The sequence below is a fragment of the Mesoplodon bidens genome (assembly GCF_964165515.1).
Source record: "Mesoplodon bidens genome assembly, chromosome: 4".
Classification (NCBI taxonomy): domain Eukaryota; kingdom Metazoa; phylum Chordata; class Mammalia; order Artiodactyla; family Ziphiidae; genus Mesoplodon; species Mesoplodon bidens.
Window position 1 is genome coordinate 153,256,158 of NC_138160.1, and position 12,707 is coordinate 153,268,864.

The window sequence follows — 12,707 nt, forward strand, 5'->3', positions numbered from 1 at the left end:
AGTAAGCCCCTGGGACTACACTGGTCGCCCTCTTCCCCTGCCAGCTGAGGCTGTTTTGAGTGTTCCTTTCAGAGGATGGAGACATCGTTGGTGGCATTTGGAGGAGGGTAACTAGATGGGGTGGGAGTGTACATCACACCTGACAGGAACAGCACCCGCAGCGGAGGTGACTGGCCGAGAGCAGAACAAGGGTGACAGTCATGGGGACGGGGAAGGGGAAGAAAACATTCCAACATTCTGTGTGCCCAGCCCTACATACATTCTCTTTTCTCCTCAAAGCAGTCCTGTGAGGACAGCAGCCCAGAGAAGGACAGGGACTTGCAAGTTGGTAAGAGTCAGGATTTGAAGTTGGCTCTGTCAGACACTGGAGTCTACATTCTTTACAAGAGCTTGTGTGCCTCTGACGGAGCTGTGGGGACACAGAAAAACAGAGGTAACCCCAGAATGCAATTCTCGTTCAGAATGAGGAAGAACTTGTGCTTGCCGTAGAATGTACTGCCTTAGTAGTGAGCACCCTGCCACTGCAGGTATCCAAAGCTGGTCATGGAAATGTCAGCAATGCTATAAGGAGCGGGGGTCAGATCAGATAACATCCAGATGCTGAAGTTTGGCCTTGTATTATACTTCAGATTTTTTTTCCGGGGGGGTTGGGCTCTTCAGTAATAAAAAAAAATTCATTTATTCAGCAAAAAATAAATTATGTGTGCTGAGAGAGAGCAGAATTCATGTCTCCATTCTCTGCTTCCTTCCAAGGAAAGAATCCCAAGCCTGCCCTTTTTGTGAACTTGTGCCGGGGTCTCAGCAGGACCCAAGGAGAGCAGGAAGCCCAGCCCCTGCCCCGCACCACACAACCTACTGTGGGGAGGCCTTGGGCTCTGACAACAGCAGAGCTGGTCCTAGCCTCTGCCCTGACGCTGCCTAGCAGGGGCTTGAACAAGTCGGCATTTCTTGTCTCAGTTTCCTCATCTGCAAGATAGCGGTGTAGCGCCAACAGAGGTGCACGTCTAGCAGGAGTTCTTCGCCCTTTCTGTTTCAGGAAGGCAGTCAGTGGGAGGCCCAGCCTGGGTCCCTGTGAGCAGCAGGAAGGAGATGCGGCTGCTGTTGGCCCTGTTGGGGGTCCTGCTGGGGGCACCTGGGGCTCCAGCTTTGTCCCTTGAGGCCTCTGAGGAAGCGGAGCTGGGTATGGCCTCTAAGATGGGAGAGGGTGGCAGGGGTGGGAAGCGTGGGCACCAGGAGGGGGCTGCTGGCTGAGCGAGGCTGGAGAGGATCCTGGCCCAGGCTCTGAGGTGGTGACAGCAGGGCAGGACCGACCACTGAGACTCAGTGTCTGGCTCCCAGCAAGCACCCGCCTATCTCTGTGTCCACAAGAGAGACTGGCCTTGCAGGGTGCAGGGCCCTGAGGTGGGCCGCATACCGGTGGTGAGCCCCCTGGCTGTGTGTGTGTGTGTGTGTGTGTGTGTGTTCTGTGCACTGGGTGTGTGGCTTGGGAGGCCCAGCCGGCATGTGTGGTATATGCACTGTGAGTGTGATGTGCCCCAGAGGTGTAGGCGTGTGCCCTATATGTGGCACCTGTAGCATGTGACTTGTGTGTGTGTGTTTCTTGGGACAGTGGCATGTCCTGTCCAGCACGCGTGCCACGCACCGTGTGTGTGATATGCACCAGAGGCGTGGCATTTGCCCTGCACATACCATCCGTGGCACGTGGTTGTGTGTATGCGGAGGAGCAGCGGTGTCCAGCATGTGTCGAGGGCTTGCTCCTGCCATGAGTGTGCAGCATGTTCTCTGTATGCAGGGGGCTGACTCAGCTCACTGACCTCTGCCCTCGGCCCACAGAGCCCTGCCTGGCCCCCAGCCCGGAGCAGCAAGAACAGGAGCTGACTGTGGCCCTTGGGCAGCCTGTGCGGTTATGCTGTGGGTGGGCTGAGCGCAGTGGCCACTGGTACAAGGAGGACAGTCGCCTGGCACCTGCTGGCCGGGTACGAGGCTGGAGAGGCCGCTTGGAGATCGCCAGCTTCCTACCCGAAGACGCTGGCCGATACCTCTGCCTGACACGAGGCTCCATGCTTGTCCTGCACAATGTCACCTTGGTTGTGGATGGTAAGGGAGTCTGGCAGTGGCTAAGGGGTCCCTGGGGAGAGAAACTCTGTCCTGGGCCTCAAATGCCTCCCTCTGTCCCTGACATAGACTCCACGACCTCCAGCAATGGTGACGAGGACCCCAAGACCCCCAGAGGCCCCTCGAATGAGCACATTTACCCCCAGCAAGGTCGGTGGGACTCCTCAAGGACTCATTCCCCTGTCTTCCAGCTGGTCACTGAGAAGAGATCTGTGTGTAAACAGGTGGTCCTCCTGAGGGCACTGAGTTCTCCCTTCCCCTCCCCGCCAGCACCCTACTGGACACACCCCCAGCGCATGGAGAAGAAACTGCATGCAGTGCCTGCCGGGAACACCATCAAGTTCCGCTGTCCAGCTGCAGGCAACCCCATGCCCACCATCCGCTGGCTCAAGGATGGACAGGACTTCCATGGGGAGCATCGCATTGGAGGCATTCGGGTGAGTCTCCGGGTTTCCCCACCGGTCCCCTCAGGTCAAACCCACAGCTCTTTCTCTACTGAGAAAGGCAGCTGCAGGGCCCCAGAAGGAGCACTAGACTGTGGACTTGGACAGCTCTGGTTCAAGTTCCCACTCTGCCACTCTCTGGCAAGTGACTTAACCTCTTGACCTTAGCAACTCCATGTGTAAAGTGGGAAGTATCACTGACCAGCAGGTATTAATATGTTTTAGCAGCTCATTCTCATGATAAGACCCTACAGGGTCAGTTCCAGGCTGTAGTCTCAGAGGAAGCTGAGACTCAGAGAGGGCAAAAACTGGTTCAAGGTGGCACAGCTCAGAAGAAGTCGAGCTAAAACTCAAGGACTCGAACTCACGGCTCAGATACTTCTTGGGCCTTCTCCTTTGTCCCAAGGTCCCTAGCCTTGGCGTGGCCTCCCCAGGGCCTAGAGAGCTTGAGAAGACCCCCGCGGGCAGAATGTAGCCTCCTCATGCTCTGGTCCCCTGGATGGGCATGGTTCGGTGACCCCTCATGGACACTTCTCCTGCTCCCAGCTGCGCCACCAGCACTGGAGCCTGGTGATGGAAAGCGTGGTGCCCTCGGACCGTGGCACATACACCTGCCTTGTGGAGAACTCTTTGGGCAGCATCCGCTACAGCTATCTGCTGGACGTGCTGGGTGAGCGGGCGGGCGGACGGGCAAGGCGGTGTCAGGGTGGGAGCCCTGACCCTGCCCTCAGGTGGGACCCAGTCTGGCAGGCAAGATGGACTTCTAGATGACTCACTCAAGCTACTCAAATTGTCCAGGTGGGTCCAAGAGAAGCACAGGGGATAATGTGGGCTTGGAGGAGCAGGGCTGGGCTGAGGAGAAACATGGGAAAGACATCCAGGCAGAGGGCACAGGCTGAGTAAAGGCCCTAGGCATAAAGAGCACAGTGCATTTGTGGGGACGTGTATGCCTGGGGTGTGGCATTTAAGCAGAGAGCCAGGCCTGGAGGGTTTTTGAGTGCTAGGCTGAGAAGTTGTCCTTGACCCCAAAGGCAATGGGGAGCCATGGAAGGTTTAAACAGTGTAAGAAGGGGATGAACAACGTCTGAGCTGAGTATCAGGAAGGTCCCTCCCTTGAGCTGGGGGGGAGGCTGGAGGCAGGTGACCAGGGTGCTTCTGTGGGTGCCTAGTCAGGGCTGACGGCCCGACCCCGCCCCAGAGCGGTCCCCGCACCGGCCCATCCTGCAGGCGGGGCTCCCAGCCAACACCACAGCTGTGGTGGGCAGCGACGTGGAGCTGCTCTGCAAGGTGTACAGCGACGCCCAGCCCCACATCCAGTGGCTGAAGCACATTGTCATCAACGGCAGCAGCTTCGGTGCCGATGGCTTCCCCTATGTGCAAGTCTTAAAGGTCCAGTCCCTGCCGGCACCTGACTCTACCATTCTCCCACGGGTGGTAGGGAGTGGTCCCCAGCTCCCTTCCTGGCTGCAGTGTGGCCCCAGGCCCTGCTGTGACCCCTGAATGTGTCCCCCTTCCCCAGACAGCAGACATCAATAGCTCGGAGGTGGAGGTCCTATACCTTCGGAATGTGTCTGCTGAGGATGCAGGCGAGTACACCTGCCTGGCGGGCAACTCCATCGGCCTTTCCTACCAGTCAGCCTGGCTCACGGTGCTGACAGGTGAGCTCCTGAGGGGGCCAGGAGAGGCTGCGGGATTCTGCTGTGGTGCCACAGTGGGCTGTGACCTGTTGGGTAGATAGTCTTCCTTGGCCTGTGGGGTCTGGATTTGGGATGTGGTGTGTGGATTTGTGTGTTTGATTCTGCTTGTAGCAGTCCCTCTATGCGTGTCCACATGTGACTGTCCGTGTGACTCTCTGGGGTGTTGGTATGCGGGACGGGGTGTAAATGCAGTTTTCTTGGCGTGTGTCCCTATATATGTTGGGAGCTATGAGGGCCTCAGTTAGAGGGAGTGGGGCCAGCCATCTGATCACTGACTGGTCAGTTTCTGTCTGTATGTTGTCTCTCTGTGGGCAGAGGAGGATCTCATGTGGTCGGCAACAGCGCCTGAGGCCAGGTACACGGACATCATCCTGTACACATCAGGCTCTCTGGCTTTGATGGTGCTTCTGCTTCTGGCCGGGCTGTATCGCAGGCAGGTGCTCCTCGGCCGGCACCCCCGGCAGCCTGCCACTGTGCAGAAATTGTCCCGCTTCCCTCTGGCCCGACAGGTACCAACCATGCTGTCCCCCACCTCTGTGTCCCCGTAGCGAGGCTCTGGGCCTGCTTTCCTGCCTCAGCTTGGCTTCAGCAGACAGACCAAGTCTCTCACTTTGCAGTTCTCCCTGGAGTCAGGCTCCTCAGCCAAGTCAAGCTCGTCCCTGGTGCGGGGTGTCCGTCTCTCCTCCAGCGGCCCACCCTTGCTTGCGGGCCTCGTGAATTTAGACCTACCTCTCGACCCACTGTGGGAGTTCCCCCGGGACAGGTATGCGGTGCCGAGTGAGGGTGGGGATCAGACTCTGGGCAGGAATGATGCCCTGATGGCTGAGGCCTCATCTCTCTCGTCTCCAGGCTGGTCCTGGGAAAGCCCCTGGGCGAGGGCTGCTTCGGGCAGGTGGTGTGTGCAGAGGCCTTTGGTATGGACCCCATCCGGCCTGACCAAGCCAGCACTGTGGCCGTCAAGATGCTTAAGGGTGAGTGTGGCAGCCTGGGGGAGATCCAGTTGCCTTGGGAGTAACAGACGGGGCTCTCAGTGCTAGCGGGTGAGCACTGAGGGCCAAGAGAGGCTACCCGATCCCAGCCGTGGGCCTGGGGCCCAACTCTGCTCCTGACCCTGGCAAGTCATTTCTGAGCTTCAGTTTCCTCACGTGTCACGTGGGGTAAATAACAGTCCCTGCCTCCCAGCCCAAGGTTTGTGGAAAGTGCCTGGTGCCTAAAGTCTTAACCAGTGGGATGACGATGACTACAAGGGTTTAGGGTGATGGGTTTGATACCCCGTGTCAGCCTTGGCCTCAAATAACCTTGTCAGCCTTGAAGGCCTCCACCTCATTCCCCCACGATTCCCCTGCAAATTGCACCCTCAGCCTCCCCCAGGCCCTGTCCCCCTGTGTTCGCCACTGTCTCGGAGAACAGCCCAGGCAGCACCCCCAAGGGGCTCAGAGCACACCTGGGACCCACCATCGGGGCCTCTTGCTGCTGTTCCCCAGCCCCCTCTTCAAGAGCGGCCCAAACCGCTGTTCTGCTCCCCCCCGGCCCCTCCTCTCTGCACAGCTGGGGCCACCTGGCACTTTCTGGGAGGCAGGGATTGAGAAATGTGCATTGTGAGGTCTGGTGGGGAGGGTATGTCATTGGCCCAGGGCCACAGGTCAGCTCCAGGGGCTCAGCCCCTTGTCCTTAGCCTTCTCAAAAGAAGCTGGAGCAGTGTCTTCCTGGCCTCCCCATCTGCGCCCCACTGGAAGCTCCCTGAATTCCCAGGCCAGATGGACACCAGGCCTTGGTCAGACAGACCTCAGGTCTCCAGCGTGCTTCCCGCCCCCAGGAGTTCTCACACCATTCAGGGAGTAACACCAAGCCCTCCAGACAGAGCTTCCTTTCTGTTCAGAGCTCTTCCCTCTCTCTCCTGTTTCCTGGTCCCACTCACTGGCAGGCCTACCACTTTTTATTTATTTTTTTATTTTTTCTTTTTTGGCTGTGTTGGGTCTTTGTTTCTGTGCAAGGGCTCTCTCCAGTTGTGGCAAGCAGGGGCCACTCTTCATCGCGGTGCGCGGGCCTCTCACTATCGCGGCCTCTCCCGTTGCAGAGCACAGGCTCCAGACGCGCAGGCTTGGTAGTTGTGGCTCACGGGCTTAGTTGCTCCACGGCATGTGGGATCTTCCCAGACCAGGGCTCGAACCCGTGTCCCCTGCATTGGCAGGCAGATTCCCAACCACTGCGCCACCAGGGAAGCCCAGGCCTACCACTTTTAGATCCTTGATCTTGTTGCATCCTTGCAACTGCTATGAGAGTAGGGCACGATCCATTGTCCCGTTTCATACAAGATGATCCTGAGGTTCAGAGAGGTTAAGAGATTGTTTCAAGGCCACACAGCCTAGCAGGAATTCAGGCCCAGACCTTCCTGACTCTGAGTCCAGGGCTCCGTGTCCTGTCCCCAACCCAAAGTCTCGCTTATGTAGTCACCCTGGCTGTCATCCTTACAGACAATGCCTCCGACAAGGATTTGGCGGACCTGGTCTCTGAGATGGAGGTGATGAAGCTGATTGGCCGACACAAGAACATTATCAACCTGCTGGGTGTCTGCACCCAGGAAGGTGGGGTGGGGCACGGCTAGGGACGGGGACGGTTGGGATGCGGAGCCACAGCCTCAGTAGCTTCCCTGTCCCCCCTCGCCTCTGTAGGGCCCCTGTACGTGATTGTGGAGTGTGCCGCCAAGGGAAACCTGCGGGAGTTCCTGCGGGCCCGCCGCCCCCCAGGCCCTGACCTCAGCCCTGACGGGCCTCGGAGCAGCGAGGGGCCACTCTCCTTCCCTGCCCTGGTCTCCTGTGCCTACCAGGTGGCCCGGGGCATGCAGTACCTGGAGTCGCGGAAGGTACAGGCAGCGGGCGGCACTCTGGACCACTCCAACTGCCCCATCGCCACACTTTCATGCCCTGCATTAAATGCCCCAACTTCTCCCTCCCCTTTCTCATTAGCCTGTGTCCCTGAGTCCTTCTGTAACCCCTCAGTCCTTCTGTGCACAGTTGACACTGCATATCCCCATTCCTTCCTCACATACTTCCTACCACACTGGTAGGAAGAGGCAGTGCAGGAGAGAGGGTGTGGGCCCTGAAGTTAGTTGGCTTAGGTTTCTTCTCTGTGACTCTTGACTTCCTCATCTGTAAAATGGGTGGATGATCCCTACCCCGAGGGTTACTGTGAGGTCCTGTGTGCCCAGCTTCCAGCTGTGTCCTCATAAACCTAAGACCCCTGCCCTGCCCCCAGTGCATCCACCGGGATCTGGCTGCCCGCAATGTGCTGGTGACCGAGGACAATGTGATGAAGATCGCTGACTTCGGGCTGGCCCGCGGCATCCACCACATTGACTACTACAAGAAAACTAGCAACGTAAGGGGGGCAGGGCAGAACTCAGCAGGGGCGGGGCACCGGGACCTGTGGGACTTAGCAGCAATGTGGCCTCTTCTCCCCTCCAGGGCCGCCTGCCTGTCAAGTGGATGGCACCTGAGGCCTTGTTTGACAGAGTCTACACACACCAGAGTGACGTGTGGGTCCTAGAAGCTGCGGCCTGGGGTGTCTGCAGGCGATCATTGTCCTACCCCACAGAAAGGGCAAAGCTCTTGCCCAGGGTCGCACAGCCCTGGGACCTGAATGGGACTAGACTAAAAGAAACCCTAATCCTGACCCCCATGGTGGATCATAGCTGTGGGGTCCCCCATCCTAGTCCCAGGGGTAGGGAGTGAAGCTGTGCCCTGCTGAGCCTGGGTTCTGCCTCCAGGTGGTCATTTGGGATCCTGCTGTGGGAGATCTTTACCCTCGGGGGCTCCCCATACCCTGGCATCCCAGTGGAGGAGCTGTTCTCGCTGCTACGAGAGGGGCATCGGATGGACCGGCCCCCACACTGCCCCCCAGAGCTGTGAGGCCTCACCCCACTCTCCCCCGCTTTCCAGTCCTTACCCTCTGCCCTGCCCTTGACTTCAGAGCGTGGCCATAGAGAGTGTTAGCACTAACACTGTCACCACCTCCTCCTCAGCCCAGCAGGGAGGTCCTGGCCTGGTACCCTTCCACTGAATGGCCTCACTTACCCCACATCAAACCCTACCCCTTCCTCACACCCCCCACCCAGGGCCGTGAGGTCCCCGCTCACCCAGGCCTGAGGCTCCTTCTGACCCTACCCCACACCTCTCCCAGGTACGGGCTGATGCGTGAGTGCTGGCACGCAGCACCCTCTCAGAGGCCCACTTTCAAGCAGCTGGTGGAGGCACTGGACAAGGTCCTGCTGGCCGTCTCTGAGGAGGTACTGTGCCCCTATCGTCCCATGACCCCCCTGTGCCCACTGCCCTCTGGGCCTTGTCCCACCTGGCCACCAGGGCTGACCAGCACTGTTCCCCGTAGTACCTCGACCTCCGTCTAACCTTTGGACCCTACTCCCCTGCTGGCGGGGATGCCAGCAGCACCTGCTCCTCCAGCGACTCCGTCTTCAGCCACGACCCCCTGCCCCTGGGGCCCAGGCCCTTCTCCTTCCCTGGGGTGCAGACATGAGCAGCGGCACAAAGGTGTACGGGCAGGCCGGCCAGCAGCCTTGGGCCTCCTGGCTGAGCCGCAAGCTGGTGGTGCTTGACCTTGGCACCCCCAGGCCCTGACCAAAAGGTACTGTCCCAGATCTCTGGTTCTGCTTTGGGGAGGTCTGTCTTTGGTCCTGGGGTCCCTAGTTGAGACTCCTGCTCTGGCCTCTGGGTCTCAAGCCAGAGTTCAACCCCAGCCTCAAGGCCTTGCCCTTGCCTTGGAGTCGTGGCCCCAGTGTTCTGATGGCCTGTTAAGGTTCTGCTTGGCCTCCTGGGCCTTGGCACTCGGTCCTTGTTCCAGGGCTTTGGTTGGTCCTGGCTGTAGGGCTGTCCTAAATCTCCCCACTTCCCTACACCAAGAAAGGTCTTGGGCCTCTGAACCCCATTTCCCCAGGCCTCCCCTGCCTCCCCTCTGCTGCTTACCCCAGCATCTCGGTGGAAGGAGCACTGGCCCCTTTGCTAGCTGAGAGGCTGGAAGCCTGCCAAAACACAGAAGCAAATGGCCTTTTATAAATTATTTTTTTTTTGCAATAAACCACTGTGTGCCTGCCTGGTGCCTTCCCTGCAGCGGGTGGAGGGGGAACAGGGTGGAGAGATCCCCAAGCTGGCAGTTTTCCCTGGGTGACACAGACTGAGAGCTCCATGCCCGGCCCTGGGTTTACATCCACCTCCAGCTGCGTCAGGGTGGACCCAGGAGCCTGTGTGAACCTCTGTCTTTGTCTGTCTGTCTTACCAGCACCATCTTGTATATGTGATAGTGTGAACGAGTGCTAACGGGCAGAGGAGTCCACACGGCACCATCCACTTGGCAGGACTCCTGTACCCTCTGCATATGCGCATGTGTGTGCGTACCCTGGGACTGTCCCCAAGGGAGCTGGCAGCACCCCTCCCCCGCCTGCTCAGCATTAACCAAGCTGACCGTTAACACAGCGTGAAAGCCTGAAACTCAGCTTCGAGGCTGCTGCCCGCTCCCACGCTCTGCGGCTCAGGCTGGGGGTTTGTGGGGGCCGTGCCCGCCCCGCCCCACCCTGGCCAGTCTCCCAGGCAACAGCTGGTTGCCGCCTGGCTGGGCTGCAGCTGTCTCTGCCTGCCTGGTCCTCGCCTGGGGAGGCCATCATGGCCCTGTTCTCAAACACCCTCTGGGGGGCGGAGGGATCAGCTTCCCAGGGCTCTGAGCCTGGAACCTTCTCCAGCTCCATCCCAGTGGTTACTGCTGCTCTTCAGCCCCTGAATCACAAGGAGGAGGTACCAGACCCAGTGCCTGGGGCTCTCTTCTGCCCTGCCCTGCTGGAACAGGGGTGCCCATCCAGGACACATCATTTGTGGAAGCTGCCTGGATTGCCCCCATGGCCTCCCAGGGGGTGGCGGCTGAAAGTACATACAGGGTCAGAAGGGACTGGATATAAGGATTTGGGACTGGGGCCATCCTGGAAGACTGAGCAGCAGCTCGTGGCCATGCTTCTCTTCCTACTCCAGGTCTCCTGACACACCCATTGTGCCCTCTTTGCTTCACCGTGTCCCAAATTGAACTACTCATTTCCCCCCCCAAAACTGTGCCTCCTCCAGGACGCCCTATCTCAGAGAAGGCACCAGGCCTAAACCCAGGGAGTCATCCCTGACCACTTCCTTTCCTTTAGGAGCCCTGTTCCCTGATGGATGGAGAGAACACTGGACTTGGAGCAGGAAGTTCAAAGCCTGCCACTTCCAGTGTCCCAAGGCCAGTGCTCTCACTTCTTTGATTGTCACTTTCTTTGCCTACATGAATGGGGAGCTCCTGCCTTGCCTACCTCCCAGGGCTTAGGGTTTAGGATGAAATAGGTCTTGGATGAGCACATGCTTGGGGAAGGACGCCCTGGAGAGTTCACATGGGTCATGCCAAGTGTTTCGCTAAGAACAGGTGCTTGGGGCTTCCCTGGTGATGCAGTGGTTAAGAATCCACTCGCCAATGCAGGGGACACGGGTCTGAGCCCTGGTCCGGGAAGGTCCCACATGCCGCGGAGCAGCTAAGCCCGTGCGCCACAACTACTGAAGCCCGTGTGCCTAGAGCCCATGCTCTGCAACAAGAGAAGCCACCGCAATGAGAAGCCCGTGCACTGCAACGGAGATCCAACACAGCCAAAAATAAATTAATTAAATTAATTAATTTAAAAAAAAACAACAACAACAGGTGCTTGGCCTTTGCGGCGGCCCTGAGTGTCCCCCTCCCCGCCCAAGGTCTCCTCCATCCCCTTGCCTCCCACTCCCTTGCAGGTGGCTCTACAGGCAGCTTCCAAAAGCAGCTCTTGGCTTATTCTCCCCCTGCACTCAAGAACCCCCTCTGGCTCCCTGGAGTCCCTCAAACTTTCTGACTGAGCCCCAGTCCCCACTGGGGTCACTGGCCAGTGACTGTGTTCTTCACCAGCCTAGCCCATCACAGGAGAGGCAGATCCCTCACAGCCTGCCTGGGGAAGAAAAGGGTTGGGAGGCTAGAGCAGTGTGTAAGGACAAGAGGGTGACAAATGAGAACCCCCACTTTCCACTTTCCCACTGTGAGCCTACTGCTGTGCCAGGCTCAGCCACCCACCACTCTCCCTCACCACAGCCTCGCCACATAAAGATTTGTATCCCCAATTTAGTGGTAGAGAAACAGGATGTGATGGGCACAGGGTCACAAGGGTTAGGGTCTAAGGAAGGAGATGAGTTGATGTCCCCACCCCAGGTTCCCGGCAGGTCCTGTATACATGGGAGACTCATCAGAGTGACAGGGGCAGCTGCCGCCTGGTAGATCCTGGGGTCCAAGAGGGGCTCAGCTGCCCACCCTGTGCCCCCTCCCTGCTAGCATCCCTGGCAGGCACGTGCTTACTGGGGTCTTTCCACATTCCTCACAGCCCATGTCAGAATGAGACAGATGCTACTAATTCCCCCGTGCAAGCTTTGCTGCTCCATCTCCCCTCCCCCAAGCCTGCTCTGGGCATCATGGCAGCATGTGGAGCCTGACCCCCTTGGTCTGCCTGGGTTCTGAGCAGCTTCCTAGCTAGTGACGCCCGCCTCAGGAGCCTTTCCGAAAAGCACTGGGTCACCTCCGGACTCCACCACTTGCTGGCTGCTTGTGTCACTCAAGGCTCTGGTGGGAGCAACAGATAGACAGCCACTCAGATGTCAGAAGCCAGAGCCAAGGGGCAAGAGGCTGCGGGAGGGAATCAGCGCCTGGGAGGGAGGGGCAAGCTGGCCACAGTGTGTGTGTGTGTTGCTGTGACTGAAGTTACCCTCTCTGAGCCTGAAACACAGGAATGACAACGTGCCTCGGGGAGCGGTTGTAAACGTTCAGTCAAAAATGGCTGTTGAATGGGGATTAGGAGGGAATGGCCCCCAGGCCTGGGTTGCCATGATCTCATGCCCTCTTCGTGGCAGCCCTTCCCAGGAAGGCATTCTTGTCCCCATTGCCCAGATGAGGACACTGAGGCTCAGGAGGAAGTGACTGGCCCAAGGTTACATGGGGGCAAATGGGAGAGTTGGTGCTTGGGACCAGGTGCCTGTCCCACTGCGAAGATCATTCCCAGAGCCCTGGTGGCCCAGCCATTCCGAGGACCAGGAGAGGCTCTGGATTTCCATGAAGAAGAGGATACCTGTTAATGGAATATCCATGCACACTGGTGGGTGGTCATTCATGACACCCAAGCACAGAGGTGCTGGGCCCAGCACTTTGCACTCCAGCGCTATGGCCTCCATCCCTGCCACCTCAGGGCCCTCACATGGGCTGTTCCTTCTGGGGGACACGCCTCTTCACCCCCTCACCTGGCCAAGCCCCACCTGCCCTTTAGATCTCACTTAAACCTCATTTCTTGGGTCAGCCTCCCAAGCGCCCCTTCCAAGTTGGACCCCCCCTTCATGCTGAACCCTCCTATTCAGAGGCTCTCACT

General features: G+C 58.5%; 1 protein-coding gene across 1 annotated transcript; it reads left to right on the top strand.

Annotated features, from left to right (window-relative positions):
• The first annotated feature begins 270 nt into the window (after window positions 1-270).
• FGFR4 (fibroblast growth factor receptor 4) lies at window positions 271-9,303 on the top strand. The gene is made up of 18 exons (XM_081232926.1): window positions 271-433; window positions 1,037-1,180; window positions 1,834-2,097; window positions 2,185-2,265; window positions 2,386-2,552; window positions 3,105-3,228; window positions 3,757-3,947; window positions 4,078-4,216; window positions 4,571-4,764; window positions 4,873-5,018; window positions 5,105-5,226; window positions 6,730-6,840; window positions 6,928-7,118; window positions 7,511-7,633; window positions 7,720-7,790; window positions 8,022-8,159; window positions 8,435-8,540; window positions 8,639-9,303. The coding sequence occupies exons 2-18, from the start codon at window positions 1,090-1,092 to the stop codon at window positions 8,783-8,785; spliced, it is 2,406 nt and encodes an 801-aa protein (XP_081089052.1). The 5' UTR covers window positions 271-433; window positions 1,037-1,089; the 3' UTR covers window positions 8,786-9,303.
• Window positions 9,304-12,707: the final 3,404 nt, after the last annotated feature.